This window comes from Xiphias gladius, chromosome 17 (assembly GCF_016859285.1).
Source record: "Xiphias gladius isolate SHS-SW01 ecotype Sanya breed wild chromosome 17, ASM1685928v1, whole genome shotgun sequence".
Classification (NCBI taxonomy): domain Eukaryota; kingdom Metazoa; phylum Chordata; class Actinopteri; order Istiophoriformes; family Xiphiidae; genus Xiphias; species Xiphias gladius.
In genome coordinates this window covers 19,015,710-19,035,401 of record NC_053416.1, presented here as the reverse complement: position 1 = coordinate 19,035,401, position 19,692 = coordinate 19,015,710, and the positions used below count along the sequence as shown (strand labels likewise).

Genomic DNA, 19,692 nt, shown 5'->3' with positions numbered 1-19,692 from the left:
CTTTTGTATCAATATCAGCTCTTTTACATGCAAAGATGCTTTTATTTTATAAAATTGGCATTAAAATGAATGAAACAGGTGATGATATTTATATTAACACAAGACAGTCCTAATTAGAGTCTAGTAATAAAATAAATATTAAACAAGTCATATTATAATCCCTTTAGATGTACTTACAAATTTATTAAAAATATAATTTAAAACTCTAAAACATGTAACTTTTTAAAGAATTGTAGCAGCTGGGAAACCATATTAAATCTGAGCTGAGTTGTGTGGCTCCTGCTTATGAAATCAAAAGACGATTCAACCGGCATCTCCTCAGTTTTGTAGCGACTCAGTCAATGTGTACTAATCCTTCATCCACAAGGGGGCGTCTTTGAACAACACTCGGCCCCTGTGCTCACTGATGATGAGGATACAGCAGCTCCCCAAGGCCTTTTGATCAAACTGAGCTCATTAGGACCACATGGCTTCCACTAATGCTGTCCTTGCTGAGCAGCGAGTGACTGTGAACTCATCTATCACGGAGCCGGAACACTTCCTAACATATGCTGTCAAAAGCAAAGAAGAGCTCCAAGAAACAGATGTCTGCACAGCCTTGAAAATGTCCAATTTGATTTGCAGTTTTTTGCATTTAGTTGCATCTAACTTATGAATAATTTTTTTCATCATACTGTGTGTTTAATATGAAATATCCATATGTAGTAAAGTCACTAGAAACTAATCCTTTTGAATAAATGGGCTAGAATAGAAGTAAAAATTAGAATGAAAAGGAAATATTCAAGCAAAGCACAAGTACCTCATTCTTAATTGCAGTGCTTAGGTAAATGCACTTCGTTACATTCCACCACTGATAAAGCACAATATCCACTGACATAGCAAAGGCTTTGAGGTGGGTCCTGCTTTATTACCTGTTCTTGAGGCTTTGTCTTGCTAGGTTAAATGAGTGATTTCTGACTTATTTTGAGCTAGTGCACGTGGTAAAGATGATTTGTCATAGTAAACGTGCCAATGTACAGTCAGTTTGTAATTTATGAACAGGATCGGCAACACAACACTTTGCTGTGCTACAAAGCATCTAACACATTTTCAGTCCAAATCCACATCAGATGGCCTGAAATGCCGAAAAGAAAGCAACACACACAAACACAAAACACTTAATTCTTCATGAAAATTTGACATTTTAATGGAAACTAAAATTGTGAACACTGGAGTTTTCTTTTTTTATTGACTGTTACATTGTTTGGAATTTGAGGGTTATTATCATGCTTTAAAAAAAAAAACATTGTAATGTGACACTTCTGTTAAATTCAAAACAAAAAATTAAATAATCAGACTGCTCACTTAAAAAGTCAACCTGTAAGACATCCGAGAAAGAAATGCTATTGCCTCTTATTTTAGGGGGGCAAGAGGTGTAAAAGTGATAAAAAAGAGGAGCAGACAAAAAAAAAAAAAAAGCACAACAGCCATTTGAGATTACAGAGAAACAAAACAAAAAGATGACTTGATGACCCAGCACAACATATCACCTCTCTCTAAATACATCCCCAAGTTTACTCACCATGTGTGGAATCACAAACACTGTACCTCTCAGCTGTCAATGAATAAAACAAAAAAAGCCCCCTAAATTAAAACATTTCCACAAGAGGCAATGACAGTTTAAAAGAGGGACAGTTTTTAAGTCGAGCACAAACACCAAGTCCAGCATTTCCCATTACAGACGACAGATTACTGGATGAAGAAGCAGCACTTTCGGTATTTGTTTTTATCTTTTACAATTTCTCCTCCCTCACACCGTATAACAACAAGCTCCAAGTGACATTCAGCTGCTACAGTAGTGACTTCTCTTTTCATTAAAAACTCCTCCAGAACTCCACCCAGCACGATGTCAGGAAGCTGGTTATGACATCATCAACAACGTTCCCCCGTCTGTGCATTTGCCATTCAGTAGCTGAATATCTGAGTAGTGTACCTTTGGCGAAAGCAGATTCAGAGTTGTTGAACTGCACGTTAATACTTAACTACCCCTCACAACATGAGCAACAACACTACAAATAAAAATATATTACGAGGAACTCTGGGATGCAGTGTATTTCGATGCTCATCAGTCCATCACAATTATCTGATGAAATGCATTAAAGTAATTTGTATAAAATCTGCTGGAAAAAAGTAACTTCAAATATATTAACATTGGTGCTATTGGGGAAAAATAGGTCTACATCAGCCTTAATCAATAACTAAAGAATCTACAACTCATCAAAAATTAGACATCTTGATTTTCGGTATCATTTATGCCTTTTTAGTCTCGTCCTACTTGTGCATCTATGGATAAATTAGGTTATAACTCAAAAATAAAACGTTTTTAAAACATATGTTAAAACATTAATTTGTTAAATCAGTTCAAATTAATATGTGCTACTTCAGACACGAACTTGGACTGGCATGAGTATACACCAGCGAGCGGCTGTCATCCATCCCATTCAAACTGATTTTGGCTTTAGGTCACACAGTTCTGAACACAAGCCATGAAAATTGCAAAACCTACAAAATGCTCATTGCTTTCAGTGTCCATGTCTCTTAAAGAAGAAATTAGGATTAGCTGTGAGAAAAACTTAAACAGCATTGCAAACGTTACCATAAAAAAAAAAAAAAAAAAAAAAAAAAAAAAAAAATGGCACGGATATATGCTGGAAGCAGATTTTAAACAATCAAAATTGCTGTAAAAGCTTTTTTTTTTTTTTTTTTTTTTCCCACACAGGCACCTGTACATGAAACAACGGGGGGATTTCAAAATATGAGGAACTTGCATATAATAGGAAGAACTCGCTATGCACAAACCCACAAAACAACAAGGCCAAACTTGCCACTCACAACCTGGAAGCCTGCTTCAGCATCCTTGACGGGATTGCACATCCTGAGGGGGTGGAAGTATAAAATCCACATGACCAGGCTTTTCTTTCTCCACACACCAACAGTCAGTCACTCAACCCCTCCCCCCATTACTGATTAGACATCAGCTTCAGCTTCACGAACCTGTTTTTGGTTTGCAGGCTACAATGCTAATAGTTCTATCGTTATAAATGCATATTCAACATAGCCTTTTTGCTGTATTAAGTGCTTGAAAAAGAGGAGCCTTGGGGTGGGAGAGTGGGAGATACTGTGATTTCCCTATACCAGGACCATCTCCAAAAACCACGCAAAAAATATAAAAAAAAAAAAAAAAAGTTATTCATCGTAAGACTACAGTAACATCACATACTACTCTTTGTGATCACCCTGTTTTACATTTAGAAGCCTATAGATGAATCACTGTCCACTGATAATGCTTTCAGCCTGAACAATTTGGCATTAACTGTATGGTAACCTGATTATATCACTGGATCACGGGCAATCAAAAGAAATTAAATTGCGAGTTTTGTGTCATTTTATGCCAGATTAAATGTCAATTTCCACACAGAAAAACATAAAAGTCCATATGCTAATGGGCAATATCTCCTCAAATACCCTTGCTTCCTCATCAACCAGATTCGACAAAATTGCTCTTATTCAGAGGGCAGCATCTGATAATACACTCATCCATCATACGCTATACAGTGGAAGCCAAAACAAAGCATTTTAAATACCAGAGAGCTGACTGCGATTAGACATGGAAGTTAAATGTCAACTTGTACAAAAACACGGCTGCAGTTACGACTTTCCCCCTGCACACGGGCACAGGCTGCAGTGCTGCCTCATCAGGACACGGAAAGAAGTGTACTTGAAAGCTTATTCCCAGATTGTAGCTACCCCATAAAAACACCACTGATGTTCAGCAATAATAAAATCAAGAGGTGCTTCACTATGAACAGACAAGGAAGAAAAGGAACATCAAAGATTGCAAGATTACAGTCTAGTATACATTGAAAACAGCGCATGGAGCAATGTGCTTTTTTTTTTTTTCTTTTTTTTTTTTTTAAAGAGGGAGAATAAACATTTTTAGAGCCCAAAGTAATCAATGACAGCACCTTGCATGCCTTGAGAGTTTTCCTTAAAGTAATTATTTGGTGTTTTGTCACAACTTCATATGAGACTCTATATAGTAGGACTCCAATTCAACATTTCCAATTTTAGAACATTACATGACAGGGGCCATTTGGCAAAAACAATATTTAACATAGTCATGGCTTTATCGACACTACCTGAGTTACATTTAATTATTCTGTATTTATCAACTTATTTTTTTTTTTCTGAAAAGTAACAGCCCAAAGCCATTCTTTCAAGGAGTATTTCTTGTCAGTACATATAGATCTATCTAGTAATTAAAAGATGAAAGCAATTAGTTTACATAAAGTGCTATTAATCCACACATTAAAGGACCAGTGTGTGGGATTTAGGGGGATCTATTGGTAGAAATGGAGTATAATATTCATAATTATGTTTTCATTAGTATAGAATCACCTGAAACTTAGCATCATTGCGTTTTCATTAGCTTAGAATGAGCCCTTCATATCTACATAGGGAGCGGGTCCTCTTCCATGGAGCCCACCATATTAAACTGCCATGTTTCTACAGTAGTCCAGAATGGACAAACCAAACACTGGCACTTGAGAAGGGCCTTTAAGGTTTTCACATTACCTGAAGGCCACTGTAGGTTCTCCTACACTCTTGGAAAGGGAGGGGTATTCAGTTGGTTGCAATCTGTCACCTCACCACTAGATGTCGCTAAAATTCTACACACCGGTCCTTTAACCAAATAATATCTTCTACAGCAAAGAAACCTGGACAGTTCCTTTGTTATGTTGAAAAAAACCAATCCTGATTTGGATATGGTGATGAAAGTGGCCAGTTAGCAGTTAGCAAATTTGGGCTCCATAGATTTAATTAGATCTTACAACATGAACAGTTTTGCCAAAAAAAAAAAAAAAAAAAAAAAAATTCACTTGTGCAATAAACTTAAAAATGCACCTTAAATATTTCTAACAAATTAACTGCGGGCCACACCAGAATCTTGGGTAATGATTTTGTAGCTCCATATAACCCATTTCACACACTCTATGGATCACATGGTGTTATTGCACACTGGTTTGCAAAAGTTATCCACAGTAAAACATAATAGTACAACTCATCTTCACATTTCAACACAGTTTGACAAAGTGGCCTGTCGGGGAACCTAGATTAGTATTGCAATTGTTGTTGTGTTACTGTAATCTTTGTGTGGCGATGAACAGTGACCTGTGACTCATTCATTTCCACCAGTAAACATGCAAAAAATACAATGCCATAAGACCGAAAATAAAAGACCAAATGCTGAGTCAGGCGCAAAAAAAAAAAAAAAAAAAAAAGAAAAGTCATAAAATGCAACATATGTTCCTTTGACAAGAGGAGTACAGATAGACAGAAATGCAGGCAAAATAATCTGTATGGACATCCTGAGCCTTGCTGCTGAAGAAAAACAGCACAAAACACAGAAAACCTTGGAAGAAATGTCTCTTACTTTACAGCCTGTCACCTAGTTTATTCCTAAACCCAGAATTCATATATCAGCAGGTATATGAATCTGAATTTAAGGACAGTCTGCACTCACCTGATAATCTACATGAAATGTATGAAAAGCATACAGATTAAAAGGTTTTGCTTTTAACAGAGACCTGATTTTAAATCTTTAGCTAAATCTGCAATAAACAATGAAATGAAGGGGAAAATTGGGCACTTTTGTACCTGTGCTCTGGGGTCATATTGCAGTGCAGATAACACTCATGTTAGGTCAGACAAAACAGTATAAAAGAAAAAGCAAGCATTTACTGTAATTACCGGGCTCTGATTTCCCGTAAAGGTTTAAGACAAGGTTCTCCCTTCCTGGATGGGGCCTCACCTATGAGCTTCCACTTAACTTACAGTTTAACAGGACTCCAAAGATCCTTATTCCACAACTTCAAGGCATTCTTTGCAAAATGTGTTCTCCTTTCGTTCACGATGAATTCAAGCTTGCACACAGATGTGTATGTATAACGTCTAACATATCTACACTGAACTCATTTGAATGCGTGAAGAAAGAAAATGACTGAGGCATTCCATAGTCAGACTGAAGGCTGCCGCAGTTCAACAGGATAAAGGCTTAGGGAGGTGCAGTCCTGGACACCTTCCTTTGTTGAACTCCCGAACATCATCCTTAAAGAGCCATGAGACAAACAGCTTAAGTTGCAAGTGTCCATTCATCATGTTGGAGAGGCACCGATCAGCTCCTTTAACGTCCCTCCAGAGGGTGGGTGGGTGTGTGGGTGTGTGTGTGTGTGTGTGTGTGTTTGTCTGATGCCCCCACAGAAGTCCGTTATTCCACCCGAGATTCCAAGGAAAATCTGTCATGCTAAACTATCAATGTTTCACAGTTGTCTCTTTATCTATCCAACAGGAATTATGATGTCCAAGGTAGATAACTGCAGCACCCAGAAGAGAAGAAGGTAAGTACTGTAGACCATCTACCTCACTGATCAGGTCCATCCTTGGTTTCATCATAAGCCACTACTCTTTTTGGATCTACAGCAGAGGGAAAATACAGGAGGCAAAAGGTGTGGTTATTCAACATGATCCCAGTCTTACTGACATTAAGAAAATTTACGGATTTAAATCACAATTTTGCCAGTTTTAGAATATTATTTAGGCAAACCTAGGAGAACTTTGCCTTCTTTTGTTAAATACTGGTATACCTCTGGAATAACACTGACACTAGTATCAACATGTCCAAAAAAAAAACAAAACTCAGCTGTATTAATCAAAGTTCAATGATGTTCAAACATCATTGAACTCATGTCTGCGTTGATATCAACAGACAGTTTGGAGGACCATCCATCAGCAGTATATCAGACTCAGTAACTTCAGCAGTGTCTCTTTTGGTGATTACCATTGGTTGCTTTTGTTTGCTGTTAAGCAATAAAACAAATGTGTCCTTTTGTCTTTCAATGATTTACTCTTACGTAATGTTAGTCATGTACAGCTGTTTGTTCTCTACGGACATGTCAAAGGCATTAATGCAGTCTTTGTGCACATGCATTTGTGCAGATGTTAGGTAAACAATCTTCAGGATGTTCCTAAGCGGGTTACCAGTATTTATGAACTAAAAGTCAGTCTATGGATATACATGAATGCTAAAAATTTAATTGAAACCACACACAAAAAAAAATTACGATTACGCAACTTTCATGGGCCAACTATTACCAAACTATCTTACTCCATCTGACGAGTAAGTATAATTCCAGTCACTACATTTTCTAATATATAGTAAGTAACCTGAAAGTCAAAAAAATTATACGTTTCAAGAATTTTTTTTTTCCCTTTTATAATTTGTTCTTATATTTCTTGATCCAATTCTTGTTGACAAAACTGAACTGTCTAAACATTTCTAAAAATGGAGGTTAGGAAAAAGTAAGACCATTAGGTTTAATTTACCTTGTTTTTGTAAGTTGAAAATGGATTCCATTTCTGTTGAAGGAAAACAAAATACATATTATTTCAGCACATGCATTAATTGGTCATGAAGAATATTTTCAGAAAAGCTAAAAGAAAAAAAATAGTAAAAAGCCATATTCAAACATTATTTCTTGATTTATTCTTTCATACATTGGGCATATTAATTCTCCTGAGTCATGACAGTGGTTAAAGTTATAATCCTTAATATCTTCATAAAACCCTGTTTTTGATACTGCTGCATTTTTCTGCAATAGCCATTCAATGTATTTACATTCTGTAACTACCTCTTTTCATTGTTAATGGCTGTATCCACCATTCCGGCACTGGATTCAAATTGCCTTCACATGCACGAAAGACTCTCAGGAAATGGTGCCGCATGTAATCCAGTGTTGCGGCTTATAATTTTATCTCATCAATATCAGCTTTATTCTTTGCTTTTCACTCTTCAACAGTCAAATCAGAGCTGTATTCAGTTAGTGCTAATGCAAACCTAATGCTTCATTAAAAGCATTCAACTGCTGCAACACAGGGTGGCTGTTATTGTGAAGCACTCACAAAAGGTGTAATATATGTGTCACTGAGGTTAGCGCTCGTACAAGATTGGTCGTGCGTCATGTTCAGGTTCAGGCGTGGCGAGGGATTGGGTGTTCCTGGGCAATGTGAATTTTTCTTTGTGTTATGTTAATTAACTGTGGTTGCCCAACAAAAATGAATAAACACTTAATTATTTAAAAAAAAAAAAAAAAAAAAAAAAAAGGGTCATTTTCTACATTTTCTGTGAGCGGATCATTTTTAACTATTTGCAGGGCAACGATGAAACAAATGGGAGCAACAACAGTGAACTGTTAGATGTAGAGCTGCAGGACACAGGCTACACACCTCCAACCTCTGAGAAAGGTAACCACTCCTTTTACAGTGCCCTGCCTCATTTGAAAAACCACTCATGCCTTGCTCAACGTGAAATCAGAATGCAATTGCAATTATTAGCTGACTACTAAAATCATGCAAGTTTTTTGTTACACTGTGAAGATAAACAAAGTGCTTTTCTGTTGTATTTCTGAAATAACAGCTTCTCATGAAGTGTTTGCTGTATTATTACACGGCATTTGCTGTTACCACCAATAAACACAGATTTCAGCTAATGAATGAAATCTTAAGGATTACAACTTTAATGGTTAGAAAAAATAATTTGATAAATAGAGTAGATAGTTAAAATTACCTTTAGTGTGATAAGTGACAGCAGCTTTAACATCAAAGGACCCCCAGCTACACCTTCTGCCAGTGTCTTTAGAGTGAGCCTGTTCTTTAGATGAGCCAAACAGCAAAGTGGTTAGCTGGCCCTGTGCAGGCTTAGCACCGTTGTCTTTACTGAGGGCCAATGCAGCAGAACCTGCATCCTTGGCCTCAACTTTTGTCTTTTCCTGGCCACATGGCTTCAGCCTGTTCTCCTCACTCACCACACAAGCAGGAGAACAAGCATGAGAAACATTGCAAGGGGCACAAGTCCTTTTCTCAGTGTCTTGAGCCAAAGTGCCAGGCTCTAAGAATGATGGGCTAACATCAAAGCAGGGCTGGGCAGCCTTGGCTGCAACAGCCTGACACTCGCTTTGAGGTGTGACCCCAGTAGTCTTGTCCTCTGCAGGCACCTGCCCACTTCCTCCTTCTGGCCCCAGGTTGGGTTCATTGATGAAGGAAAGCCCCCACTGATTCTGGAAGATGTCTCCCAAGGCTTTCTGATTTGTCTGAGCAGCCGGTGGGTCAAGGTGACGAGCACTAGGGAGCACAGGTTGCATATTTAAAGGGTAAATTAAAAGAGTACACTTTCTAAGCTCACAAGCTTCTCCATCTACAGGACTGGTTGTAGAGCTACAGTTACTTTCTAAAGGAGATGCTACATTCTCGCCACTTGGGATAGATGGGGCTGGTGGAATACTACTAGCAGCAGGAGCAAAGAAGGTACCCACTGATGGGCAGCCGTTTCCATTTCCAGAAACAGGACCATTAGTAAAGCTAGCTGAGGTGATAGTTTTCATAGCAGACATAGGGACCTGTGACAGTCTAACAGGAGGAGGCAGTGCCTCTCCTCCACCTTGAGCTACTTTGTTGAGGTTCTCTTTTACTTTACTTGCATAACTGATCTTAGGAACAATTTTAGCACTGCTATTGTCCACAGGAAATACTGGAGGGGGCTTGAATAAAGTCCAGGAGTCCTCTTTTGAAGGTGAGGAAAGCTTGGCTTTGTGCCTTTCCTCAGTTTTCTTACCAAAGGTGCCAACTGTTTTGCCATCAGAGCTTTTCCTCTGAGATTCACTCGTTGAAGCCTCCGACACAACAGCCCGTCTAGCTGCTGACTGAGCCTCTACTTTATGGGCAGCTCTAAAGCCATCGAGTCTGGAAGTCACACCCTTCTCTGCTGTCTCAAGATTAAAAGCCCCAGGCTCCTGTGTAGTGTTGCCCTGCTGCATGTCTTTCTCCTTGTCTCTTGTCACATTATCAGTGTTCTTGGCGTTGTTACATCTGGCCTTGCGTTTCTTCGGAGTAGTATATCCACCTTCGGAACCACTTCCATCATTGTCCTTGCTAGAATAGCCATTTGTAATTAAGCCACAGTTTACAACGCCATTTTGAAGCAACACAGAGTCTTTCTTATCCAAAGGTTGGCCCTCATGATGATTCAAATCCAGAGCCTTTTCCTTGTCATTTCTAAGGTCCATATTCTTCTTATGGTCCAATCCTTTGCTGCTCACTTTTGGAACAGTCGTGTACAGCTTTTGTGTTGACTTCTGCTTCACATTTGTATTACTTATGTGTCTGTTACCATTGCTGTTGGGGGGATGCGACATACCAACAGTATCAGACAGATGTGTATTCTTCTCCCCCTCCTCGTCACTGATGTTTATTTTTTTATTGCCTGAAAGGGGAAACAAAAATCAGTTTATACTGAAATGACAGAACACCTCAATCATTCTTTTGAACTGCCTTGCAGGAAGGATTTTACATAAAATAATTTTGGGGTACTCTACCGAACGTTTGGTATAGTATTTATGATGCAATGATGAGCAATATAGGACCTTAAAGTCACAAAACCTTAGAAATGATTAAGATGCTACTATCAAGCTAATATACAACTAATATTCAGAATTGATCCTAGTATGAATTATCCACATTTCATTCACATTTGGCATTAAAAATGTGCCTCTGCTATCCACACAGATCTGAATTGGTCGTTCCTACACGAACCAGAAATATGCAGCATAAGTTTGATAACAATTCACAGTTACTTTTTTCTTTTCTGATAAATTAATCACAGCAGCCTATGTTTTCCAGAAAGCTATCAAACGAAAGTTAATATTATCATCCAAAAACATTTATCCCAAGAGGTGAAAAAAAGACAGGATAAGTATGAGACAAGAGAATAAAATATTCGTGCCATTGCCAGTTTATGCTTCTAGTGCTACCTGAAAATGTACCTTCTAACTCATCCCAAGATGAGCAGGGTGCTGACTGTATTTAACAAGTTATGGAGTTATGATGTGTTTTTTAACTCAACTGCATACTGGGCTGTTGGCTGATAAGCTTCCTTGAGAATATCTCATATGACATCAAAGAACAGTTTTTGCCAGGTGTAAGAATAGGGCTCACAGCAGCATTTATAAATACATTTGGACTGGCCATAAACCATAAATAGGTCTATGCATTACACAGAGGAATGGGAACTGCTGTGTCAACGTGGGGTTCCCCATTCAGTGTTGCTGCCCCTCATGTCTGAGCGCAACAGCACACACAAGCCTCTGCATACAGCCTCGCTTCACTTCGGTATACACAGGCAGTTTCTCGCTTACTGGCAAGCAAACATGTTATCACACCTGCGAGCAACAGCATGGTCGATGGTTATAGTATGTGTTCAGCTGCAGCAAACCATAGCTTTATAAAGTGGTCATAATCAAGCTGCTGCGTGGCTTCACGTTGACTAGTCAACATGCAACAGGCCTGTCAGAGATGGCTAGCGTTAGCTAATGTCATCCAACCAGCGGCTCGTTTGGTAATAACACGCCCCGGCACCAATAGTTGGGTATGACAGAAGACAGCCACCAAACACCCGCAACCCAAGTACGTAAAAATACAACCACTACATGCCAGTACGGAAAAGCATCGTAGTTTGATTTTAAAAATCCTTATTAGCCAGGTGATAATAGCATTAGCTAGCAGTAATATTCTAACATGGCCGACAGGAAATGGCAGCTCAGAACATTCCAGTGGAGCCGGCTCGTTTTCCTAAACGGGAAACAGGCATGCTGAAATGAATAAGAGAAAGCTTTGACTAGTGTTGAAGACGAATCAAAGTGTACATATAACAGGTAATGCATTTCGAACAAACGGTGACCCAGCGGGATTTTCTGATATGATTAGGTTGCGTTTCCAACAGAAAAATGGGTGGTGAAGCCGGCGCACAAGGTCAATCCCCGATATGTCAAACCACAACCAGCGACAACTGTCACGCAACGTCAGCTAGCCAACTAGCTAACTTGACGGTTGGCTTCTCAGTGGCCAACTATCGGTTAAACCAGCCAGCTACTCACCAGTTGTAACGTTTCTTAAATTATTCTGGCCAACAGCTTATAGTCTGAATTAAAAGCTAGCGAGCAGGCTAAGACCTCAATCACGATAGAGTTCACATCAGTTAGCTATTGCAAGTCGGCTCGTTGACATTAGCTGACTAAGGCTAGCAAGCGTTAGCTAACTTTTCCGGATGGCCCAACCTGTTTTCTTCGTCTGCGTTTCCTGATGCTGGCGCTGGAAGTGGCTCTGATCATGTTTTAGACAAGTTGTTTGTTGAATAGAGCTTCTGTCCTCTCCGTGGGGGTGATATTGCCTGTCTTGTGCCCGATCTTTGGGCTGTTCCTCCATTGAAGTGTAGAATGTCGGACTTGCTCAGCCAGTATGTTAGCTCAGTGGTAAGTAGAGAACAGTCCAATCACTACCAGTGTAAAACGGAAGCTATTTGAAGCCTCTGTAAACGTCAGCAGTAAACGTCTAAAAATGGCACTGTTTTGGGTGGTCACCACCATTAAATTCAGGTCTAGTATTTGTGCTGAGATATGCAGGGGATATTTTGCAGGACTTTTCTCTTCTTGGCTGATGTTTAAACTGACATTTCACAATAAAATAACGGACAAGCTTTATAAAAAAAAAAAAAAAAAAAATTCAGGGTGGGCATTAACGGGGTGGGGTTCGTGAATGAACTAAAATCATATGACCGGAGGCTCTGCCACGTCTCCAGCCGGTGGACACACTTTGGTGGAGGGTCCCGGGGAGACCAACCCCACTCCCAAACTGGAAAGCCAACTTAATGCAAATTCAGTACCTCTGTCCTCAAACATTCCTAATTAATTTGTAAGTATTTTACCCCATATCGAATGAAAAAGTAGGGCAATGTTCCTGTTGCTTTTTTTTTTTTTTTGCGTTTGTGCCAACTCAGTAAGGATGTGCAAATAAAGGGCAATGTGCAGTATGCATAACACACTTTTTGCATACTTAAAATTGCATATATTCATGTCTTCTGTGATAAATATTATAGGCTATATGTCTTGCTTGCTCAATTTTATGTCTTATCTACCTTTTTTTCCCACCTTACACATGTGAAAATAGTCAGGGTTCTGTTCCACTCCAAACTGATCCCCCTCTGCAAGCATCCAAAAAACATGGAGACTGTCACTCGGAAAGTATTCCATCACCACAAAACATAAAGATATCAAAGACTTTAGCACTTATCCTCAGTAAGTGTTTGGGTGGAGCAGTGGACAGATTAATTTTCTGTCCTTTGACATGACTGAGTGAGTGAAATCACCCTATTTTTTTAACATGTTTAATAGGTTAATAGGTGTGTTAATAGGTTGGATTAGACTAACTAACTTACTTTGTGTAAAAGCCATATTCTAGGCTGACATTTGCAGTGCATGTAGCTATTCAAAGCCCCTTCAGAAATGGGAAAAAAAACATATACAGACATTGTACATTTAAATCTTGTGCAACTAAATAAAAATTTGTAGGAAAGGGTGGCTTGTTTACCGATTAATATCACACACCATACATATAATTACCAAATGAAAATGTAATTTATTAATTCTACATGTAACAGTCAATCCCAAACTACATGAGCTCATCTCAGGATGAGTAAAAAAGGAAAACCTTTTATACTGTACTGTATATAACCTCGACTATATGGGCAAGTGTCTTATTCCAATATTGCTCAAGTGGGACATAAGAGAACCGACAGCCCCCTCTTGTGGCTAGAGATACACAGTCTTTTGACTGTAGGAAGAGATGCAGTCAAAGTGGAGAAATTAATTTTGTACTCAAACAAGGGTGTCGTATAAATTTAACAAACCTTCTTAAGTTCCTGACTTTCTGTCCCTGTCTTTGGTATGGGCTGAGTTCTGGTTAGCCCATTCCAGTTGCTTGATTGAGGAAGACGAGCTTAATGAATCAGAACAAATGATTAAGATAAAGATGTATTTTGCATTTTTCAAGATAAATTTTATTATGTGGGACAATTTCTTTGATGATGTATGTATTCACTTTAACAACTATAGAAATCTGACAGTTCTTAGGGGGGAAAAAAACAAAAAACATCCCTTTACTGCTATTTAGAAAAAGCGCCCATCTCGGACTTGTAGTGCCTATGTATGTAGCCCTGCTCCTCCTACTGTATATGCATGTGACAGCTACCATTTAAATTAAATATTAATATGACAGCTCCATTTTATGATAAGATTTATTTTTAAAATGAGACTAGGTTTCTAGAGATGGATGTAGTCTCCAGACATGTGCACACAAAAATGCTAATGTAGCAATATGTTAAGAAGCCATGTAGTGTAAGGTACTGAGCTTCAGTCATGGTAACAACTCAAAAGACAGTTGCTGCAGTGGCATTTTGCACATTTACCATATGAAAATAGAGTGAGGATTGAGAATAACCTTGACTGAGAAAAGTATTAGAGGGAAGACAAATATATTTAAAACATGCTCAGTGCCTGTTAGATGCTTCTGGCCTCAGAGAAAGACATAGTTTGAAATTTTAAATATCAATTTATCAAGTATGCAAATTAATTAATTCACTAATTCCTTGGGTTTGGATCCTGACATGCTGTTGCATTTGCAGAGAGGGAAGTAAGCAAATTTTCTCATAATTTGTTTAATATCAAGGTTAAAATGAATGGAACTTTTAAAAACTATCATCATACATAAGAACAGTTACACTATGATGCATTCAGTATTTCAGATTAAATAATTTCTGTATTTTATATTGACCAAAGACCAAAGAGTTTCAGAGATACACTATACGTTTCTTATAACAAAATACACAAAGAAAATGTATTCTCAGTGTGTAACTTAGTTGGGCTTTGTTAAACACCAGTGCAACACCTATAGTGCAGGCCTGAGAAGAATTTGGTACAAGTTAAGTGATATTTTTGATAACTGCTCTTATGCAGCCTAATAAGCCGTTCCCACTACCAAGAAAAACAGTCTCAGACAAAGTGAATTAAACCTCATTGTTGAAATGATATATTTAATATGAAGATTTCTACGGATTTTAATGCGAATGGAAACTAATTGGAATACTTCACCACTCTTCAGAGCATGTTATCATCTAATAACGTCATATTTCATCACTTAAATTCCATTAACTTATTTTCACTCTTGCAGAATGATTGAGTTTTGACGAGGTAAATCTCTGACCCGTACGTAGGTTAGAAACTGAAGACTTGAACTGACGTTTGAGATGTTTGAGATGAGTAAAAAAATAAAAGATAGACTTTATTTTGCTAGGTGTGTTCCCTGCCATCATATCAGTATAAAGTGACATCTGAAAATCTTTGGACAGTGTATCCTTTACTTCTTTAGGCTTTAAATGCTTCATGTTGAATTTGAAACACATTTTCAACAACAGGTTATCCCCAGTCTTTATTATAGACTTGCTTCCTGTTAGAGGGTTCAAAATGTAATTGAACTGATAAATATTACTTTAGGTAAAATAGTCATGTCATAAAAAATAGCATTCAATCCTAGAAGTCTGCAGCTTACAAAAGAAGTAAATATTTGTTATTAATGTAATTCCCAGGCCTTTAAAGCACAGTAGGTGAGAAACACAACAGAGTTGTTTCAAAATGTGATCCCAGCTTGTAGTTGTATAGGTTTTGTCTGTGTGACCTGAAACCTGTGGCTCAAGACACTGTTGACCATGGCACAAGTGAAATTAGTACACAGTAAAAAGAAAAAAAACGTAGGCCTAGCAAGGATGTGCTGCAGTCCAATACATGTGAAGCTACAGTAACTGCCCATACAGGAATGTTTCCAAAAAAGTTTGAAATGATATATTTAATATGAAGATTTCTACGGATTTTAATGCGAATGGAAACTAATTGGAATACTTCACCACTCTTCAGAGCATGTTATCATCTAATAACGTCATATTTCATCACTTAAATTCCATTAACTTATTTTCACTCTTGCAGAATGATTGAGTTTTGACGAGGTAAATCTCTGACCCGTACGTAGGTTAGAAACTGAAGACTTGAACTGACGTTTGAGATGTTTGAGATGAGTAAAAAAATAAAAGATAGACTTTATTTTGCTAGGTGTGTTCCCTGCCATCATATCAGTATAAAGTGACATCTGAAAATCTTTGGACAGTGTATCCTTTACTTCTTTAGGCTTTAAATGCTTCATGTTGAATTTGAAACACATTTTCAACAACAGGTTATCCCCAGTCTTTATTATAGACTTGCTTCCTGTTAGAGGGTTCAAAATGTAATTGAACTGATAAATATTACTTTAGGTAAAATAGTCATGTCATAAAAAATAGCATTCAATCCTAGAAGTCTGCAGCTTACAAAAGAAGTAAATATTTGTTATTAATGTAATTCCCAGGCCTGTAAAGCACAGTAGGTGAGAAACACAACAGAGTTGTTTCAAAATGTGATCCCAGCTTGTAGTTGTATAGGTTTTGTCTGTGTGACCTGAAACCTGTGGCTCAAGACACTGTTGACCATGGCACAAGTGAAATTAGTACACAGTAAAAAGAAAAAAAACGTAGGCCTAGCAAGGATGTGCTGCAGTCCAATACATGTGAAGCTACAGTAACTGCCCATACAGGAATGTTTCCAAAAAAGTTTGAAATGATATAGTTAAGGTACCGACTGTACACACGTACTGTAGACTGATGTGTAATGTATAAACCGTCAGTGCCAATAAAAAGTGCATTTCTTTGGAAGTATTAAAGATTTAAAGAAACCGATGGACTCCATGTCATTGAATTTCCCAATGACACTGGACATGCAGTCGCAACACATCTTGCATGACTCAGCTGAGGACTCTCAGCCTGTAAACGTTTCAGTGAAGAGAGTGAAAATAAACGTATCCAGTGTCATTATGGTCCTCGTTGTTGTGTTATCACAGTGTGGCCTGCACGTCTTCATGCCGTAGAACTTTGTATGTAAGCCAGTACAGAACATTAAACATGAGGAAACTCATGGGGAAAACAGCTCGGGAGATGGTATCAATCCTTTTTGCCCGATCCACAAAGCGCCTGCGTATGTCATAGTAACCCAAACCGGGAGGTAAATCAGCAAAGACTGGTGTTGCATCCATTTCTGGTGCACTTCCTGTTGACAGTGCAAGTCCAAAACTCTGGAAGAGTAAACCCTGCTGTGCCATCTCCTCCTCCTGGAATGCAAAAAAAAAACACAGCACAGAATAACCATCTGCTCTCATTGAGAATAGAACAGCTTAACTGATGTCGGTTTTCTTTTTGAGCCAGTGATCAACTGGTGTTTAACTTGAACAAGACAACAGTACATACCCTGGCACAGGCACTGCACTGCTGGACCACGTTCCCATGAGGAGCACTGTTGCCTGACATGTTGTTTCCTTTCAGCTTACTGTCACCACTTCCCTGCTGATGGGGGGGGGGGCATGAAATGAAACATGAATTTAATCATCAAACAGACTGCACTGATTGGAACAGTTTGCAACCATGATGTGCTGCATATACTTTTAAGATCTTGTACATTAACAAGTAATCATCATCTGTTTTGTTACAAAGTGAATAAAAGTCTGACATTAATGTGAAATGAGACAGCTTAAAGATGGCGTCAGAGCAAATTTCGCTGGCATTACATTATCCCAACAAATGAATAGGTACACAGGATTCAAGCAGATGGTTTGTCTGTTGTGGTATTAGAAGGTATTAATGAATCATGCAGCTCCCGCCACGCTGCTCCATTTGAGAAATATTTTATCTTTAAAGGTGATTTAGCCTATTTGGTCTCCCCTATTCTTCTTCGTCTCATGAAATTCAAAGTGAGGCAGCAAGATGTTGTGAATATTCAGCCAAACTGTGGGGTAAGGTGATGGCTTGAATTAGTTACAGGTCAGTGCTGCATGCATTTCCCAGCTGAAATGCAACATGCAGCTGAGTTGTGTAGCTCGTGCATAGCTGGGCGCAGGGAATAGCAGGTGACAGCTGCCCGAGGGGCTGAGTGGGTGGGTTGCACTCACAGCTCTCTGCCGCTGTTGCTCTTTGAGCTTCTTCCTCAGTCTGAAGAACTCCTTGTGCTGGCGTGAAACAAAATTTACGGCTGCATACTCCAGTAGTGCAGCAAACACGAAAAGAAGACAAACTGCCATCCAGATATCTATGGCTTTCACATAGGACACCTGTAAAACCATGATAAGCAATTCACTAGAATCACTCAGTTAACATTAGTCTGAGGCGGTGACATGAAAGAAAGATGATATGAAATAACAAACTCTATGTCAAGAATTATATATCAGATTACTTTGTGTATCTTCATTGATATTAAAAAGTGGTAGTAGTGGAAGTATTACTTAAGTAAACTTAGCAAAACTACACAATAAAATGCTTAGTACTTAATTTTGCTCAAGTAACAGTACAAAAGTATTAGCAATATCTGGCTTTTTATGCAGAATGGTCCCTGTCAGAGTTATATTTTGATATTATTGGATCATTATTATCAGTACATTAACATGTAAGCAGTACTTTGATGTTGTAATAGGTCAAGGTGGAGGTGTATATTAGTATAACTAATTTACATATGTCTGCGTAGTTCAATCTGTTATGATGTATTATATTTTATAAACTGATGATATGTTTTGTGTGTAAAATTTTAATATGAAAAGTAACTGGTAACTGTTAAATAAATGTAACTGAGTGAAAAGTGTAATATTTCTCTCATGAAATGTAATGAATAGAAGTATAAAGTAGCCCTTAATTGAAATACCCAAGTAAAGTACAAGTACCTCAAAACTGTACTTAAGTACAGGACTTAAGTAAATGTAATTTGTTACTTTCCACCATTGACATTAAAAGATTGAGACAGTTATCAAAACATTGACTGTCTTCTTTATGACCTCTGTTCTTCATTAGTTTTTTCAGCGGTGAACAGTAACTAAGTACATTTACTCAAGTACTTTTATGAGTGTTTACATTTGATGCAATTTGTACATTTAAAAAATGTACATAAATAACATGATCAGCTTATAAAATATAACACAAAATATAACACTTAAACATTGCAGTAAGCTTCACCGCGGCACTGAAATTCTGCTTATATGTCAATGTCTCAATTATAACAATAATTCAGTACTATAATATATATAATAACAGTTTAAGACTCTAAAAGGGCCATTTTGCATAATCAATACTTTTACTTTTGACATTTTCTGAGATTATGTCTGTACTTTTATTCAAGAAAAGAAAATTTGAATGCAGGACTTTTGCTTGTTGATTTTTACATTGTGATATTATTTATTTCACTGCATTTTTTAGCCATTTCTGCAGACCTGTCTATCAGGGCTTAATGCATCATCAATAAAATTTGGGTTGAATTGACTGGAACAAATAGTTCTGTACCTGGGGTCAAAAGCTAACATGGCTCAGTTTAAAGCAGTTTCCCTCAGAAAACCGGACCTTGATGTTCCAAATGTTATCAATCTCCTGCCTGACCCTATGATATGAGTTTCACTTCTCTGATTTTATAGCCTTTTTTACATTTGTTTTCTTGAGATTATTACCACATCTGCTCCATATAACAATAAACAAATGAAAATGATATATACTGATGGTTTCTTCTTATGAGTCAACAGGTAATAATTCCAATAAAATTCGAGGAGTTCAATGCACACATTTAATCCAATGACAATTTTTCTTCCTGAAATCATCCCAGA

At 37.9% G+C, this 19,692-nt stretch overlaps 2 protein-coding genes and 1 long non-coding RNA gene across 3 annotated transcripts in view; 1 reads left to right on the top strand and 2 right to left on the bottom strand.

The window, feature by feature from the left end:
• Nucleotides 1-5,756: 5,756 nt before the first annotated feature.
• Nucleotides 5,757-12,558, bottom strand: nufip2 (nuclear FMR1 interacting protein 2). The gene is made up of 4 exons (XM_040151423.1): nucleotides 12,204-12,558; nucleotides 8,663-10,354; nucleotides 7,423-7,455; nucleotides 5,757-6,513 (listed from the first exon to the last, which is right to left on the bottom strand). The coding sequence occupies exons 1-4, from the start codon at nucleotides 12,349-12,351 to the stop codon at nucleotides 6,461-6,463; spliced, it is 1,926 nt and encodes a 641-aa protein (XP_040007357.1). The 5' UTR covers nucleotides 12,352-12,558; the 3' UTR covers nucleotides 5,757-6,460.
• The window catches only part of LOC120803090, an 18,630-nt gene continuing 10,577 nt past the window's right edge, over nucleotides 11,640-19,692 (top strand). The window contains exon 1 of the long non-coding RNA XR_005709288.1: nucleotides 11,640-11,801. This is a non-coding gene — a long non-coding RNA (uncharacterized LOC120803090). The remainder of the gene's footprint in view (nucleotides 11,802-19,692) is intronic.
• Nucleotides 16,897-19,692, bottom strand: part of glra4b (glycine receptor, alpha 4b) — an 8,408-nt gene continuing 5,612 nt past the window's right edge. Inside the window, exons 8-10 of the mRNA XM_040151424.1 lie at nucleotides 18,004-18,162; nucleotides 17,306-17,401; nucleotides 16,897-17,169 (exon numbers count right to left, since the gene is read on the bottom strand). Of these exons, the coding sequence (XP_040007358.1) occupies nucleotides 16,897-17,169; nucleotides 17,306-17,401; nucleotides 18,004-18,162 (528 nt within the window). The remainder of the gene's footprint in view (nucleotides 17,170-17,305; nucleotides 17,402-18,003; nucleotides 18,163-19,692) is intronic.

Excerpts from the sequence above, each read along its gene's own strand:
- nufip2 (XM_040151423.1), bottom strand. The coding sequence starts at position 12,351 with ATGGAGGAACAGCCCAAAGATCGGGCACAAGACAGGCAATATCACCCC. Across the intron at positions 10,355-12,203 it reads AACGCAGACGAAGAAAACAG|GCAATAAAAAAATAAACATC; the intron begins GTTGGGCCATCC and ends TTCCCCTTTCAG. Across the intron at positions 7,456-8,662 it reads TGTCACTTATCACACTAAAG|AAATGGAATCCATTTTCAAC; the intron begins GTAATTTTAACT and ends TTCCTTCAACAG.